Source organism: Lontra canadensis, unplaced genomic scaffold (assembly GCF_010015895.1).
Source record: "Lontra canadensis isolate GAN:19392208 unplaced genomic scaffold, GSC_riverotter_1.0 scaffold116, whole genome shotgun sequence".
NCBI classification, from domain to species: domain Eukaryota; kingdom Metazoa; phylum Chordata; class Mammalia; order Carnivora; family Mustelidae; genus Lontra; species Lontra canadensis.
In genome coordinates this window covers 5,152,269-5,170,420 of record NW_022631110.1, presented here as the reverse complement: position 1 = coordinate 5,170,420, position 18,152 = coordinate 5,152,269, and the positions used below count along the sequence as shown (strand labels likewise).

The 18,152-nt window shown below is 35.1% G+C and overlaps 1 protein-coding gene across 5 annotated transcripts in view; it reads right to left on the bottom strand.

The window, feature by feature from the left end:
* Positions 1-18,152, bottom strand: part of CNKSR2 (connector enhancer of kinase suppressor of Ras 2) — a 279,802-nt gene that overhangs the window by 183,750 nt on the left and 77,900 nt on the right. For all 5 annotated transcript variants that reach the window (XM_032840743.1, XM_032840740.1, XM_032840741.1 and 2 more), the window contains exon 4: positions 5,390-5,477. In XM_032840743.1, coding sequence (XP_032696634.1) covers positions 5,390-5,477 — 88 coding nt within the window. The remainder of the gene's footprint in view (positions 1-5,389; positions 5,478-18,152) is intronic.

Here is an 18,152-nt window from a genome sequence, read left to right as displayed (position 1 = left end):
GCAGGCATCATAGAAATTATTTCAATACTGACAAGAAGTAAATGGGTGCTGGGGCACCTGGGTGGCTCAGTCAGTTAAGAATCTGCCTTTGGCTCAGGTCATGATCCTGGGGTCCTGGGATTGAGTCCTGTGCCTTGGGGACTGCTCAGTGGGGAGTCTCTCTGCCTCCCGTACCCTTGTGACTTGCACTTGGCCTCTCTCTTTCTCTCACCCACTCTCTTTCTCTCTCAAATAAATAAGTAAGTAAGTGCATGGTACCTGTCTCATTTTCCTGATTCTGTTTCTGACAGTGCTCTAAATGAAGCTTCGGTTCTCTGAGAATTCTTTCCATTTACGATTTTAAAACTAGCTTCTCCTTTTGTTCAAATGTGTTATTACAACCAACCTTATGTGGAAAGGAAAGTGTTGAGGGAGGGTTCTTTTAAAAAGACTTTAAATATAATTATCTAAACTCATCACAACTATAAATAATTAAAACAAATATAGTAGATTAAATCAATTCCTCCAAACAGAGCTTGTTAAAGAAATTTATAGTCTCTTTCTCCTCTAATGTTAGCACCAATTTAAATATAGGTAGCCAATATCAAGAGGCATTTTCCACTTACTTCATAGTACCACCCCTTTGTGTTAAGAAGGGGAAAAAAGCTATTTGTGACAGTTTATTTTTAGATATTGATCATCTCCTCTTGCTGCAAAGGGAATAAAAATAATTAAAGTTGAGTGAAAAATAATTTGAAGTACAGCATATTTCAAAGTGTAACTATCATCATAACTGTTCAGATGAGATTTCTTGAAAGCCTGGTAATAAATGCATGCCCTAGATATTTTTTTTTTAAATCTACACTTTGCTTATTCCGATTGGCCTCTTTTACTGGTAGCTTAAGTTTAATTCCTGTCTTCTGATACTGCGTACAATTCCAAATGAATGCAGTGATTAGTGTGTATACAATGGCTGAATGAGATCATTAGATGGACACTGACTGTAAACTGTATCATTTATTTTAAAATATAGTAAGTAGGGGCACCTGGGGAGCTCAGTCATTAAGTGTCTGCCTTTGGCTCAGGTTATGATGCCAGTGTGCTCAGAATGGCCAATGTTGGGCTCCCTGCTCAGTGGGAATGCTGCATCTCTCTCTCCCACTCTCCCTGCTTGTGTTCCCTCTCTCGCTCTCTTTCTCTTTGTCAAATAAATAAATAAAAATCTAAAAAAATACAGTAATTGTCTATGCTGTGCTCTTTTATCAAAGTATTACTTTAATATGTATAGCATTCATTTTTTTCTGACAGCTCAAATTCATTTTAGAAAATATAGAAAATAGGGGGTATGGAGAGGGTGGTTGCATTATGGACATTGGGGAGGGTATGTGCTATGGTGAGTGCTGTGAAGTGTGTAAGACTGATGATTCACAGACCTGTACCTCTGGGGCAAATAATACATTACATGTTAATAAAGATAATTAAAACAAAAGAAAATACAGAAAATAAAGGAAAGTAGTCTAAATGAAAATCCCTCGTAATTTCATTATCAGGAAACAACACCAACTTTTTAAAAAGATTTTATTTATTTATTTGAGAGAGAGAGAGACAGAGACAAAGATAACAACAGAGAGCACCAGTAGGGAGGAGAGGGAGAATGACACTTCCTGCTGAGCAGGGAGCCAGATGTGGGCTTGATTCCAGGACCCTGGGATCATGACCTGAGCTCGAGGCAGATGCTTAGCCAACTGAGCCACCCAGGTGCCCCAATAAACTCCTATTTTATTTCATTATTTTATCAATCAACATCATTCCTATTGTTACGATAGGTAGTAACAGACAAGAACCCAGAAAAACTCAGTACCAAAGATATGACATCATGTAACAGTAGAAAAATAAGAGATTATTTAAGAGACGATTTATAAACACTAATATATCATCCAGATGGCCAACAGACACATGAAAAAGTGCTCCACATCACTTGGCATCAGGGAAATACAAATCAAAACCTCAATGAGATATCACTTCTGCCTATTTCTTGATTGGACAGAAGACATGAACAGATATTTCTGCAAAGGAAATTGGTATCTTAACATTTTCTTTAAGGTACAACAGAATAGGGGCACCTAAATGGCTCAGTCAGTTAAGCATCTGCCTTTGGCTCAGGTCATGGTCCCAAGGTCCTGGGATCAAGTCCTGAGTCTGGCTCCCTGATCTGTGGGGAGTCTGCCCCTGTGCTCGCTCTCTCTCTCTCAAATAAATAAATAAAATCTTTTAAAAAAAGGTACAACAGAGAAGACCTAGTTAAAATAGATGATTTAAGATATCTGGTCAGGTGCATGTTGGGATGGCAAGGCAAGAACCCAAACCAGCTAGGTACAGAGGTTTTTGTTCAGAAGCATCTTAAAGGTGACACATGGAACAGGACATGTCATGGGAAAATGGGAGCGAGTTAGAAGGAACTGTGACATATATTACAAGCTGAACTTCAAAAAATAGAAACAGGTAGTGTTAGAGCAACATGACCTATGAAGGGCAAGGCATCTTCTTTAGAACAGAGTGTACAGTGGGTGGAGAGTACAGAAGGTCCTACATCTGAGCGTATTTGGAGTATTTCGATTATCTGGAGTATTTTCAGTAATTCTGTATGTGGTCAAGTCAGAATGTACACACAGTTCAACTTGTGAAAACATCTCTCTCTACCTAATGTTTCCTGACCTGTAAAGAGAAAGACTTAAACCCATTAATGCCTTGAAGCAGATTCCTAAGGAGAATGTCAGGCCACACAGTGCAAGCTATTAGAGGTCCTGCTGAGAGCATAAACAGCCTCTGAGGGCAGTATCAGAACGGCATATGTTGATTGTGAAGTTGTCAATAGCAGATACTCATACATTCTGGACACAAAAGCTGAACCACTTGTCACCTGGATAGTAGATTCTTAAAATAGCAGACTGGGTAGGAGTTGGTTGGTCATATCTGACATAAACCACACTTTCACCACTGGACAATCTCTCTACAGAAGATCTTAATTCACTGAAAATAATTTCAGACCTTCTTCTCGATGTAACATTTGAAGTTTAGAAAAGGTATGCTCTGGAACCTGTAAGCCCTAAACAGAGAAAACTCCCCATTTATGACCTCACTCTATACTTAACTAAAGCTAATTTTTTTTCAAGATCACTTTGTTGATCCCCTTTTGATATGGGAAAACATTCTGTATTAATCAAACGAAAATGAATACACCTGAGTGCTCTTTGTCACGAAAACAACATAATCGCCGTTTAGATTTGCACTCTCAGTTTATAAAGCAACAGAGAGTTGTCCAATTACTCAAAAGCAAACTTTAAATAGGGTATTCAGGTCCAGATATTTGGAGGAGAGGAAAGAACTGAAAAACACCACTTTCTGTCATAATTATGCTTGGAAATGAAGTTATCTTGCAAGGTGATATCAGATGGATTACATTCTCATAGAACTGACAATAAATAGGAGTTTCTCATGTATAAAAAGTTAAAAAATATATATTTTTAATCCTCACACTTAATTCTACCTTGTATCAGTTGTTTTCGGTCTCATGTATAAATAAAAAGCTTACAAAACAAATATAATACAGTTATTACAGATCTGGATATGGAACACTTAGTAATTCTTGTTTTATTAGGATTGCTTAATACAGATCGCTACTGAGCACATACCTATATTAAAAGGCTATGCAAGATTATCATACAAATACTGTGTAATATATATCCCTAAATCAGAGAGAATTTCTAATAATCTGTTATCCATACCTCAAATCTTTGGTTTAGTTTAATGCCTTTAAAAGAAACAGTGTTGTAGAAAGTACATTTTTAAGAAGTGTCATTGATAATAAAGAACTATAAGAAAAATAACCCACAGATTATATTAATGCTTTTACTCCTGGGCCCTAGAACAATGTAGGAAAACCAGAATCACCTGAAAAACTAGCAAACATGCAGATTCCTGGGAACTTCCCACAGTACATTTCGGATGTATGCCAAGCATCTGAATTTCTAACAGGTTTTCATGTGGTGATAATGCTGCTCATCTGCAGACCATCCTGGCCTAGCACTGCTCCAGAACACCGTCAGCTAAAGACGGCCTATGGGCCAAATTCACCCTGTAGCCTTTTTTTTTCAAAACATGTTTTACAGACACTTAACCACCCCCATCCATTCACGCATTGTCTCTGGCTCCTTTTGGTCTACAACAGAGTTGAGTAGTTGCAACATACCCTGATAGCCTGCACTACACAGCTTATAAAACCTTAAGTCCTCAGTGTCTGATTCTTTTAGAAAAAGTTTGTTGACCCTTGTCCTAAAATGTCACTCTTCTCCCCATTATCCAGTTGGGATTTTTGAAATTCAGAAGTTAAATTTACTGCTATCAAATATAAAGACATGCAGTGAGACTGTTAATATATCTCAAAATTCATAAAAACGTTCACAATCTCCACGCATGTCTCTGAGTAACCACGAGTTGCTTTCTCACTGCCATGATAGAATCCTGATGAATGTCCGATGTGCTCCACAATTAAAAGTCATGAACTTACTCTTCTTCCTATAATTATCCCTGGTAATAAAGGACAAGGAGTAGAAGAATAAATCATCAGCGTCCCCAGTAATCTTCTGTATCATCTTATTTTCTCGTCTGCTTTCATTCTGCATCACTGGATAGGTTAACAAATGCTGGGTCCTGAGAACACAGTGGCAACAGGCTGCCACCGGGGCTTAAGCAGCATGGTAACAGTGGGCTTCAGACTTCACAGATGTGTTTTATTATTACCTTTAATTAAATATTGTAAAATACATACTAGTCAATTTACCACCATAATGTATCTTCATACCTTGTCCTAGGCTTGATTCAAACATTTATATTAGCTGCAGCACTCCTGAAGGCATTTGATTTGGGGATCCCTGGGTTGGATAATATTTAAAGTAAAAAACCAGGACATATAAATACATCATTGTTAAAAGCTGTTATGTATATTTTCTCATATGTGCAATATATAAGTGAAACTAATAGTTGTAGTAATAAAGAACAGTGCCTTAGAGCAAAAGTTTTAGACTGTTATCTAAATGGGGCAATCTCATTTTGTGAAAGGAAGTACAACCTTTCCCACTAAAATGTGAGACTACCAGACCTACAACCTAATAGTGATTTCTCTAGAGGTTCACTTTACTTTTTTACATCTTCTGCTAAATAAAAAGCTTGCTTATTGGGCTACATGAATAGTTTCTCAAATCATATATAAGTTTATTTAGAACCATTTGTCTTAGAGTAAGAAACTCCCAAACCAGTATCTTATAAACTATTGGTAAAAAAGGAATACTTTGCATTGTTAGAGTATGAAATAGATAATAAATTAACAGAAAGAAATGCTATCAGCTAGTACCTGTTGCACTATTGTTGTCAATTCCAAGCAGAGCTGTATGACATTATTCCTTGTAACTGAGTAGTCTGTGACAGCAGCAAATGGTGACCTATAAAGGGAAAAGGAAAATTGTGATTAATAGGAACAGATTTTGGGGCACCTGTGTGGCTCAGTCATTAAGTGTCTGCCTTTGGCTGAGGTCATGATCCCAGGGGGGATCGAGCCCCGCATCAGGCTCCCTGCTTGGTGGAAGCCTGCTCCTCCCTCTCCCATTCCCCCTGCTTGTATTCCCTCTCTCACCATGTCTGTCAAATAAATAAATAAAATCTTTAAAAAAAATAGGAACAGGTTTTGAACGTCCCCAAATGCAACAGCCTTAAGTCAAGATCTTAAATGATAGGAAATGAGTTGTTCTAAAGTTCACATAGCAACAAAAAGTATTTGGATTTTAGAAAAAAATTTTATTACATATTTTAGATAAAAATTCAGAAATTTTATTTTTAAAAATTATTTATTTTTAATTCAGAAATTAGAAGAGAAGTAAATTCAAGAAACATAATGTTTACTTTTCTTTTTTTTTCTCTAAAAATTTATTTATTTATTTTAGAGAAAGAGAGAGTATGTGGCAAGGAGGGGCAGAGGGACAGAGAGACTCTCAAGCAGACTGACTCAGGGCTTGATCTCACAACCCAGAGATGTTGACATAAGCAGAAACCAAGACTTGGAAGCATAACTGACTGCACCACCCAGGCACCCCAAGAAACATAATGTTTGCTTTTCATCAAATTTCTTTTTTTAGTTTGTAATATTTATTGGTTCTTTGATACCTATAAGGTCTCTTTACTACACCTAAAATAAAACAAATGAAGGAGTATTTTAAACAAAGACAATATTTTAGTTTATTTTCAAGTGAAGATTCTTAATACAGTCTCTTCTTGAAACAAACATTCACGATTCAGAGCTAGTAATGAGAGCTAACATTTATTGAGGACTTATGTGCCAGGTACTCTTCTAAATGCTTTACATGTAATAAATTATTTTCACAAAGCTTCTATGTAGTAGGCACCACTATTATTCCCATTTAACGTATGAGAACACTGAGATACAAAAAGGTTAAGTGGCCGCTAGTAAGTGGGAGGAGCTGGTTTCAAACCAAGGAAGTCTGAACCCACACTCCACAGAGTTAAACACTAATATACATACTGCCTCTATGAACTTACTAAGTTTTATCTTGTACTAAACCAATTATTAATGTCACTTCACATCTTTTTTTCAAGTAATGTGGTAGACAAATAATAAATATATTCTGGTATAAGATTTATATTTTCAAGTAATGTGGTAGACAAATAATAAATGTATTCTGGTATAAGGTTTATATTTACAAGGTTGTCAGAGATAAATAGCAGCAGTCTTTCTTACCAAGTGTTTTGCCACCAAAAGAATTCATAGTGACTTTCCATTACTTTTTATCCACTCTCACCTGTGAATGCCCAACAGGTTTTTTTTTTTTTTGGTTTTGTTTCTTTTCAGTGTAACAGTATTCATTGTTTTTGCACCAAACCCAGTGCTCCCTGCAATACGTGCCCTCCTTAATACCCACCATCTAGCTCCCCCAACCTCCCACCCCCGCCCCTTCAAAACCCTCAAGTTGTTTTTCAGAGTCCATAGTCTCTCATGGTTCACCTCCCCTTCCAATTTCCCTCAACTCTGTTGGTGGGAATGCAAGTTGGTGCAGCCACTTTGGAGAACAGTGTGGAGATTCCTCAAGAAATTAAAAATAGAGCTTCCCTATCACCCTGCAGTTGCACTACTGGGTATTTACCCCAAAGATACAGATGTAGTGAAAAGAAGGGCCCATCAGGTTTTTTAAGGCCAAATCTTATAGGGTTTGGGAGGTTCAGTTTAATGAAAAGAAAATAAAATCACTAATATAAAAGAAGGCATGGAGGTGAAAATTTAGTGAAATTATTGCATCCTTAGTGCTTTAGACCTCCTTCTATTTTATATCTCTTCAGGAAATTTACTAAGAATGCATATATGGAACTGCCCTGGGTCATAAATAATTTGTTTCTTCTAGCAAACTCTACAACTCAAGCACCTCCCACTCTCACATAGGTCTAAGAGATCTCCTTTATTGGTTACATTTTTTAAACCTATTTTTCACTTACATATTTCTGATGTTGGCCATTATGTTAGCTATATAATTTGAATTCCCCCAAAATATTTCTTCTTTTTAAAAAAGTTTTTATTTTAATCACCTGTTGCTCATCATGACCAGTGCAATTCTTAATCCCCATTAACTATTTCACCCATCCCCCGACCCATCTCTCCTCTGGTAACTATCAGTTTAGTTTGTTCTCTAGAGTTAAGAGTCTGTTCCTTGCTTTGTCACCTTTCTTGCCCCTTTGCTCATTTGTTTTTTTTTCTTGAATTCCACACGAGTGAAATCATATGGGATTTGTTTTTCTCTGACTTATTTTACTTAGCATCACATCCTTTAGGTCCATTTGTGTTGTTGAAAATGGCAAAATTTCCTTCTTATTATGGCTGAATAATATTCTACTGTATATATACACCACTTCTCCTTTATCCATTCATCTATCCATGGACACTTCAGTTGCTTCCATATTTTAGTTAGTGTAAATAATGCTGCAATAAACATAGGGGTGCCTCTATCTTTTTGAACTAGTGTTTTTGTATTTTTTGGGTAAATACCAAATAGTGGAATTACTGGATCCTATGGTAATTGTACTTTTAATTTTTTTAGGAAACTACATCCTATTTTCTACAGTGGTCACACCAGTTTGCATTCCCAACAGTGCCTGAGTGCTCCTTTTTCTCCTCATCCTCACCAATACCTGTTGTTTCTTGTGTTGTTGATCTTAGCCATTCTGACAGGTATGATGTGATATCTCATTGTAGTTTCAATTTGCATTTCTCTGATGATCAGTGATGTTGAGCATCTTTTCATGTGTCTGTTGGCCATCTGGATGTCTTCTTTGGAAAAATCTCTCTTCGTGTCTTCTGACCATTTTTTAATTAGATTATTTGTTTTCTGGGTGTTGAGTTTTATAAGTTCTTTATATATTTTGGATACTAACCCGTTATCAGATACATCATTTGCAAACATCTTCTCCCATTCCATAAGTTGCCTTTTATTTTTGTTGTTTCCTTCACTGTGCAGAAGCTTTTTATTCTGATGCAGTCCCAGTAGTTTATTTTTGCTTCTCTCCCTTACCTCAGTCGACATATTTAGAAAGAAGTTGCTATGGTCAATGTCAGAGAAATAACCGCCTATATTCTTTTCGAGGATTTTTATGGTTTCAGGTCTCACATTTAGATCTTTAATCTCACCAAGGTGTTTTATCTATATTTATGTTATTTATTACCTATATCTAATAGTTATCTGTATTTCCTGAGTGGGTTTCTAATCCATAATGATACTGAACAGCCTCATGTGCATATTTCCTATCCATATATATATAGTCTTCAGTGAAATGGCTCCTCACACCCTTTGTCCATTTGCTTTTGGATTTTTAGTATTCCTACTGTTGAATTTAGAGAGTTCCTAACACATTTTGTATGCAAATTATTTGTTGAATAGGTGACCTGTAATATTTCTTCTCAGTCTAAGGCTTTTCTTTCCATCCTCTTAATAGGATCTTTAGCATACCAGGTTTTTAATTTCAATGAGGTCAAACTTAATAATATTTTCTGGATTATACCTTTAGTCCTATATCTCAGAAAATCTTCACCTGATCATAAGTCATATTTTCTTATGAAAGTTTTATAGTTTTATGTTTTACCTTTTGATATGTGGTCCATTTTTGAGTCAATTTTTACATAAGGTGTAAGGTCTGGGTCGAGTTTCACTTTTTCCCCTATGCTGATCCAACTGCTCCAAAACCATTTGTGAAAGGCTAGCCATTCTCCACTGTCAAAAATCAGCTAAACAGACCTATAAAGGAACAGTCTGGACTCTCTCGGAGTCTATCCAGTTACCAACAATTTTGATTACTATAGTTACATAATAGTTCAAATTGAGTAATATCATTTTCAAAACTGATATACAACTCCAGTTTTTTTCTTTTTAGTATAAACTTAGAATCACACAGTCTATGGCTATACAAAAATCCTGCTGGAATTTTCATATGAATTTCATTATACCGGTAGAGGGACTTGAGAATGGATATTTTTACTGAGTCTTCCAATTCATGAACACAGTATACAGCATGCATCTCCATTTATTTATATCTTATTTGATATCCTATATCAGTGTTTTATAGTTTTCACATACTGATCCTGTAGATATTTTGCTAAATTTATGTGTAGGCAACTCACTACTTTTGAAGCAATTGTAAATTGTACCGTGTTTTAAATTTTGGTTTCTAGTTATTCATTGTTAGTATACAGGAATCTAATTAATTTTTGTGTGTGGACTTTGTATCCTACAACCTTGCTATTTACTTATTAGTTCTAACAGATGTTTTATAGATAGGTTGGAATCTTCTATCCAAGGATATATATAATCTGCAAATAGGGGAGGTTTTATTTTTTCATTCTAATCTCTAGGCCTTTTGTTTCCTTTTTTTGCCTACTGCCCTGGATATGACATCCAATAGGTTATTAAATTGGAGGGATGAGAGCAGACAGTATTACCCTATTCCCAGTCTTAAGAGGAAAGCATTCAATATTTCATAATGCAAGTATAAGTTTAGCTGTTGCACTTTATATATGCTTTATATCAAGTTCAGGTATTACTAGTTTGTTCTTACCTTGCTGAGAATTTTTCTAAAGGATGGGTATAAGATTCTACCAAATGCTCTTTTTTACATTAACTGTTATGATCATATGATTTTCATTCTTTAACCCATTGATGTGGTAGATTACACTGATTTATTTTTGAGTGTTAAGGCAGCATTGCATACCTGGGATAACTCCTACTTAGTCATGGTGTATAATTATATTTATATATGGTTGGATTGGTTCTACCAATATTTTGTGGAGGATTTTAACATATAAGTTAACAAGTTAACATGTAAGTTCATAAGATACTGGTCCACAGTTTTCTTTTTTTGTACTGTTTTCATCGAGTATTGGGAACAGGATCGTGATCATCTCATAAAATGAGATGGGAAGAATTACCTACTCATCTATCTTCTGGAACAATGTGTGAATTGGTATTATTTCCTCTTTAAAGATATAGTAGAATTCACCAAGGAAATCATTTGGGCCTGGACCTTTTATACCCCAACAAAAAATGTTTCTAAGTACAATTCAAATTCTTTAATACTCAAAGGATTATTGATAATATTTCATCTTAAGTAAATTTTGGTTTGTGTTTTTCAAGGAACTGAAATTGGTCAATTTCATCTAAGCTGTAAAATTTATGTATTAAGACCTATTTGTAGTATTCCTTCATGATCCTTTTATTTTGATCAACTTTTACACTGTGTTTGTTTTCAGTTTCAATGATTTTTAATCCTTTGTCATTATTACCCTGTTTTGCTTGCTTTAGTTTTATTTTGCTCTTATTTTTCTATTTTCTTTTATTATAAGAATACTTATCACAAGATTCACCCTCTACAAAACCTTAAGTGTACAAGATGGTATCATTAACTACAGGTATAGTATTAACTACAGGTACAATATTTTATATGAGACCTCTAGAAATGTTCATCTTGCTTAACTGAAAATTTATACACATTGATTAGCTATTATTTTCCCACTTTCTTAAAATGGAAGCTTAGCGGATTGATGAGATTTTTTTTCTGATATAAGCATTCAGTATTATAAATTTTTCTTTTATCACTGTGTGCCACAAAAGTTATTATTTGTTCTCTTCTCATTCTGTTTAATATATTTTTTTACTTCCCTTGAGACTTCCTCTTTTATCCATGTACTACTTGGAAATGTGTTGTTTGATTTCTAGTTTGATTCCATTATGGTTAGAAATATACTCTAACTGGATTTTAATTCTTTTTTTTTTTAATTTTGCTCATTTATTTGACAGACAGAGACCACAAGTAGGCAGAGAGGCAGGCAGAGAGAGAGGAAGGGAAGCAGGCTCCTTAATGCGCAGAGAGCCCAATGCGGGGCTCGATCCCAGGATCCTGGGATCATCATCTGAGCTGAAGGCAGAGGCTTTAACCCACTGAGCCACCCAAGAGCCCCTGGATTTTATTCTTTTAAATGTGTCAAAGTATGCTTTATGATGCCGATGTGGTCTATCCTGGTGAATGTTCCAACGGGCACTTAAAAAGAATTTGTATTCTGCTCCCGTTGGATGAAGTAGTCTAAAAATGTCAATTATATAATGTTTTTGTGGTGGCATTCAGTTCTTCTAATCCTTACTGAATTTATGTCTGATAGTTTTATCAACATCAAGAGAGTGGATATGAAATACCCAATTATAACTATGGATTTGTCCTTTTCTTCTTGTTCCATCAGTTTTTACTTCCAAGCTCTGAAGTTTGGTTCATACATCTTATCAGTGATTTCTGTGTCCTCTCTTTTGAAATGTCTATGTGCTCATCTACTACATTTTGGTATTTTTAAAATATGAAGGTAAGGGTGCCTGGGTGGCTCAGTGGATTAAGCTGCTGCCTTTGGCTCAGGTCATGGTCTCGGAGTCCTGGGATCAAGCCCCGCATCAGGCTCTGTGCTCGGCAGGGAGCCTGCTTCCCCCGCTCCCTCTGCCTGACTCTCTGCCTACTTGTGATCTCTCTCTCTCTCTGTCAAATAAATAAATAAAATATTTTAAAAAATACAAAGGTAATATTCACATAGTACATATTAACATTCTGTTTCTCATGTTTGTTGCAAGTATTTATTTTTCCCAGTTGGTCATCTGTCTTATAATTTGTCACATTTTTCAGTTTTTTTGTAGTGAAAGTCAACTGGGATGGTCATTTGTATTTTATTCCATATTTTTAAATCCTTACGTCTTTCTACATCTAGCAATCATTTTTTGTCTGTATTTTCTCATGGGTTTATTTTTCACTTAAATAAGTGACATACTTAAAATTAGGGTTCAGGTTTTATCAGGCATCCCAATACTATTTATTAAATGACCCTTTTTTCTCCAGTAGTTTTTTTTTAAAGATTTTATTTATTTTTTTGATGGAGAGAGAGTGAGAGCAGGAACACAAGTAGGGGGAGTGGGAGAGAGAGAAGCAGGCTTCCTGCCGAGCAGGGAGCCTGATGTGGGGCTCGATCCCAGGACCCTGGGATCATGACCGGAGCCAAAGGCAGACGAATAATGACTGAGCCACCCAAGTACCCCTCTCCAGTGGTTTTAATGTATTGTTTTCTAAATAATTCTATATACCATAGCCTATTTTAGGCTGTCTTTTACTAATCTACATTCCAAAAATTCAGTATATTTTCACCATAATTTACTAAAACAGAGACATTACGAATTCAAATAAAGTTAATTGGGAAAATATGTAATTAATTAATCTACATTCTCAGTTTAAAAAAATTAACTTCTTTGTGAGTAATCAGCTTTAAAAAATTTATTCTTATGGAAGTTGTCTGAAACTGGAATATAGAGGGATATTGCATAGGTGTATCTGAATCTACTAAAACTCATTAAACTGTACACCTAAAATGGGTGAATTTTATAGAATTTAAATTAGGCCTCAATAAAACCATTTTTTAAAAGGATGTAAAATATAAACATTTCTAAGACAAAATCATTTTTTAAAAACGTAACTAAAGGACATTTTTGTTGCACTGAAGCATAAAAATTGGCATTTTAATTAAGAATTCAACATGCTTCTGGCATGAGTAGAAATAGTTTAGGTTCTTAGGTTTGAAAAGGTCAAAGTCTGTTAATAAAATCTAAAAACTTCATTCAAAAGTGATAAGATGAAATACAGCATGATTTGTCCCATAAATTTGATCTTCAAAATATATAAAAGGAAAAATCTATTTGATGACCCAATGCCTGTAGCAAACTGAATTCTAAGGCATGTTTTCCACTTTCTTGACCACTCATATTTCAAGTAAGACAAGTTTCTAGCTCAAGATTAAATGTCAAGAAAACTAGGGGAAAAACTCTAAGCATATACCAAAGAAAACACGGATATCCTCTTGTAGGGAATTCCCCTGAAGTTTTTATTTTAAAGGCAAATCATGTATAACTATACTGAAGAACCATTCTTATCCTGAAGATGTTAATGTTTGGTATGATTATTTTGGCTATACACATATGTAAATAAATGAAGACTGACAGGTTCCAATCTTTATGAGTTATCGAAGATGATTACTCAGTCATGACTTAATGATCATCTAGATAGAGAAACAAAGCTCTGTAGAGTACATGAGCACAATAAGTTCATACACAAAACGAAAAAAGAAAGAGAAATTTATTTTTCAGTCTGACGGAAAAAAAAAAAAAAAGCCCAAGCTAGAGTTCAGGCTACTTAGAGAAACGAACACAGTGACTCCAAGTAAAGGATATTAAATTCATGGCAGGAAAGCTTTCTGATGCCAGAAAGTTAAAAAAAATCCTTGGCTCATCAATAAATAGCCATCACAGGAACTATCCTATTTAGATCTGAAAAGTTGGGGTAAATCGGAGTGGGAGACAAACCATGAGAGACTGGACTCTGAGAAACAAACTGAGGGTTTTGAAGGGGAGGAGGGTGGAGGGTTGGGTGAGCCTGGTGGTGGGTACTAAGGAGGGCACATATTGCATGGGGCACTGGGTGTGGTGCATAAACAATGAATCTTGGAACACTGAAAAAATAAAATTAAAAATGTTAAGCAACTGTTCTTCTTAAATCACCATATGGATAATACAATGCTTATAACTCTTTCAAGTGTAAAGGTTTATGACCCTGTAAGAAAGTATTCTTTATACGTTCTTTTCCAACAAAAGTACTTCACTTATGGAAAAGTTATTAGTGGTTCAGAAATGCTAAACAAATTAGAAGCCAAGAAGGAAAACTAAAAAGCTAAGAAGTTAATAAGGATATCTGGACTGCCAGACTATTTCTCAGGATGGCACTGCTGAGCCTGAGCGCAGTCCATGAACAGTGGCAGTTTTAACATTAGTGCTTATCTCTGGAACAAAAGGTGCCAAGTGAGGGCACCTGGGTGGCTCAGTTAGTTAACTGTCTATCTTCAGCTCAGGTCATGATCCCAGAATCCTGGGACCAAGCCCTGCATCGGGCTCCCTGCTTGGCAGGAAGCTTGCTTCTCCCTCTTCCACTCCCCCTCCTTCTGTTCCCTCTCTCGCTGTTGTCTCTCTGTCAAATGAATAAAATAACATCTGTTTTTTTTTTTTAAAGAGGTGCCAAGTGAGAGCAGTGAGCATGCGAGAGGAAAGAAGGCCAAGCAACAGCGGGCTATAGTATCTGGTAGTGTCTGAGGTAATTTGGTTTTTGTAATTTTTTTCCTAGTATACAATTAGCTTTTGTCCTGTAGTTTTCCATTATGGAAGAAGAAATCAGTTCAACCATTTTTTTTTTTAAGATAGGGCAAAAGATTTCAAAGAAAATATTTTTGCCTTGTCACTCTACTCTTATGCCTTAAACATTCAAAAGTTTTCAATGACATAAAAAGATAATATCTCCTTGATCTCTTCAAAATAGAGTGGTCTTGAAAGGTCGTTTACAAACAATTAGAATTAGGTGTGAATGCTAAAAAATGAGAGGAAATAATGAACTTTCGCTATAATTAACAAAATAAACCTTTTCTATAAATAATACTTACAAACAATGTTAATGATGTTACTGTACAATGTGATACATACAGTTATCTCTAACCCTCTAAGTATAGATTGACTTGGCAAAGCCCTATAAAACTGCAAGAAAGATGAGGTGTGAAGAGCAGCAGGATGTAGGTTAAAAATAGACAAGTAAACCATGCATTGAAAATAAACAGTAAAGCTACCAAATGTGATTAATCTCTGAAGCTCTTCCTCAGGGAAAGTCTGCTGCTTCATTCAAGTAAATATTTAAAACGGAAGGGATAAACAGCAATTTTGTTATGCTTAGATTTTATATGATTTAAGAAATGTAAAGAGCTTTTTTTTAATGTTCAGTTAGCCAACATATAGTACAACGTTAGTTTTTAATGTAGTTTTCAAGGATTCATTAGTTGTGTATAATACCCAGTGCTCAACACAACACATGCCCTCCTTAATACCCATCACCTTGTTATCCCATCCCCCTGCCCACTTCCCCCTCTGAGGCCCTCAGTTTGTTTCTGGGAGTCTATAGTCTCTCATGGTTTGTTTGTCTCCCTCTCTGATTTCTTCCCCTTCAGTTTTCCCTCCCTTCCCCTATGATCCTCTGTGCTATTCCTTATGTTCCACATATGAGTGAAACCGTATGACAAATCGTCACATGCCCCTCAACAGATGACTGGTTTTTGAAAATGAATTTTATTTGGATGAAAGCTCCACTGAAGTTGAAGGTTTTGTGAACTGTAAACATTTCCCCCCTAACTTTTAAGTCTTAAAACTTCAAAAGGTTTTTACTTTTTTTGAGAGAGAGAAAGAGCATGTGCGTGGGAGCAGGGGTAGGGGCAGAGGGAGAGAGGGAAAGAGAGAATTTTAATTAGGCCTCATGCCCAGAGCGGAGCTCAATGTGGGACTCAGTCTCACAACCCTGAGATAATCACCAGGGCTGAAATCAAGAGTCAGATGCTTAACCGACTGAGCCATCCAGGAGTCCCAAAAGGTTTCAATGATATTAAAAGATATCTCATGATGCCTTCAAAGTAGAATGTGAACTAAATTTTCTATAAATTAAAATTCTATATAGTGATTTTTAAGTATCTAGGCCAAAATCAGAAGTGACACTCTTGTTTAGCACTTGAAGAGAAATACCAAAATGAAAATAAATGTTTATATATGTTGCATTCCTAAGAATAACTTCCTCAAAATTTTTAAGAATTAGTCAACATTGGAAAGGAGATGCAGCATGACAAAAGAACATGACAAATGAAAAACAAGAAGGGCTTTGGTATCAAACAAAAATAGATTCAAATTTTAATTTTCTTGGTAGAAGAATGACTTTAGGCAAGTTACTTACTGTTTCATATGTAAAATGGGAATAATGACATCTGCTTTATGAGAATTCAGTGAGTTGATATATATGAAGCATCTAGTTCAGTATCTACAACTAAATTCAAGGTTTTCACCTATTCTTTCTTTTCCTCTCTCCCCTTTCAAGTGAGATAAAATAAAAATTGCAATAAACACATATCATATTGCCATGCATGCAAGTTCTTCCCAAAATGTAGTACAAAATTTAATGCCAAAACATTTATCACTGTTTCTTTAAATTAAAATAAATCTACACCAACAGATTAAAATATTAAGAATTTTTGGTCAATGTCATTTCTATGGAAATTTTTATAATTAAGTACCTAAGTTCTAAGTTCTTCAAAAGCAAACAAAAATAAACAAGACAGGACACATTCTTACCTTTTATAAAGAAAGCATAAAGAGCTTAATTTTGTTCTAGAACTTAAAATTATTAACTAAATTTATTTAGAGAAGAAGTAGGGAGTTAAATAATGATTCTACAAGTAACTAACAAATGTTGTTAGTGTTCATCCTTTGATATTATTTAGAAGGAAATAAGTTCAATATATTCCTCATATGCCTTTGGTGAACAAGGTCAATGAATTATAGAATAGTAGTGCTTAGAAGAGAACTTCAAATTCTGCGGGTTTTATATCCTATTTTAAAAAAGAAAATAAAAACAAAAGTTAAGGTTCAAGATTACTCAGGACTAGAGGCAGAGCTGAAATTCAACCCTTTCTCAGCCTTTTGCTCCTTTGCACTACTACTTCATGATGCATTCTGGCCAGGATTCACAATCATGGTCATGGAGAACAATGTTCTTTTGGCTATTCTAGCAATGATTAATGGGTTTTGTTTTCTGTGTAGCTTCTGGACACAGTGAAACAAGAGGACATATGAAGTGTTGTCTTGTGTTCTTGTTGCTACCTAGAAAACTTTTTTTTCTTTGAAAGGAATAAAAATATAACTTAAATACAGACCCACTAATAATCTCTGATAAAAGTCTGGGTTACCATCAGGAAAACAAACAGCCTAAGCATTTTACCTGGCATAGTTATAGATAAAGTCCTATTATATTTAAATTGATTTCAGGACCTTCTGAAATTTATATTAACCAAGGAACAGTTAAGATATTCATACAATCCACCGTAGAGGAGGAAGCAAAGTCAAGCTCCCAAATACAGAAGTAGTATTCATCATTTACCTCTCTTCTATCACCACTAAAAATTTAAGAATCTATGAAAAATGGAAGTTAACATTACACAAAACTATTCTGAACTACAAACCATCTCACAGAAAAATTTCTTCAGAGAGGAATTCTCACCTTTAATTCATAACCAATTCATATATTCCAGTTTTCATGACTTCTAAATAAAATCACTAAACTGTTGCTAGTATGGTCACATATATCCTGATTCCCTCATTCACTACATACTTTCAGTTCTCAAACTACCTAATCACTCAGCAACATCTGACCCTACTCACCACCTCCTTTTCCCCCTAAAACTCTACTACCATATTAAATGTTCTCACAACTCAGACAAAAAAAGTAATTAAATGAGGTGATGGATGTATTAGCTAACCTTACTGCGGTAATCATTTTGCTATATATATATATATGTATGTATATATATATATATACACACACATATGTATATTTATATATATATAATTTGATACATATATGTATGTATATCTTAAATATGCTGTATATCTTAAACTTACACAGTTATTTGTCAA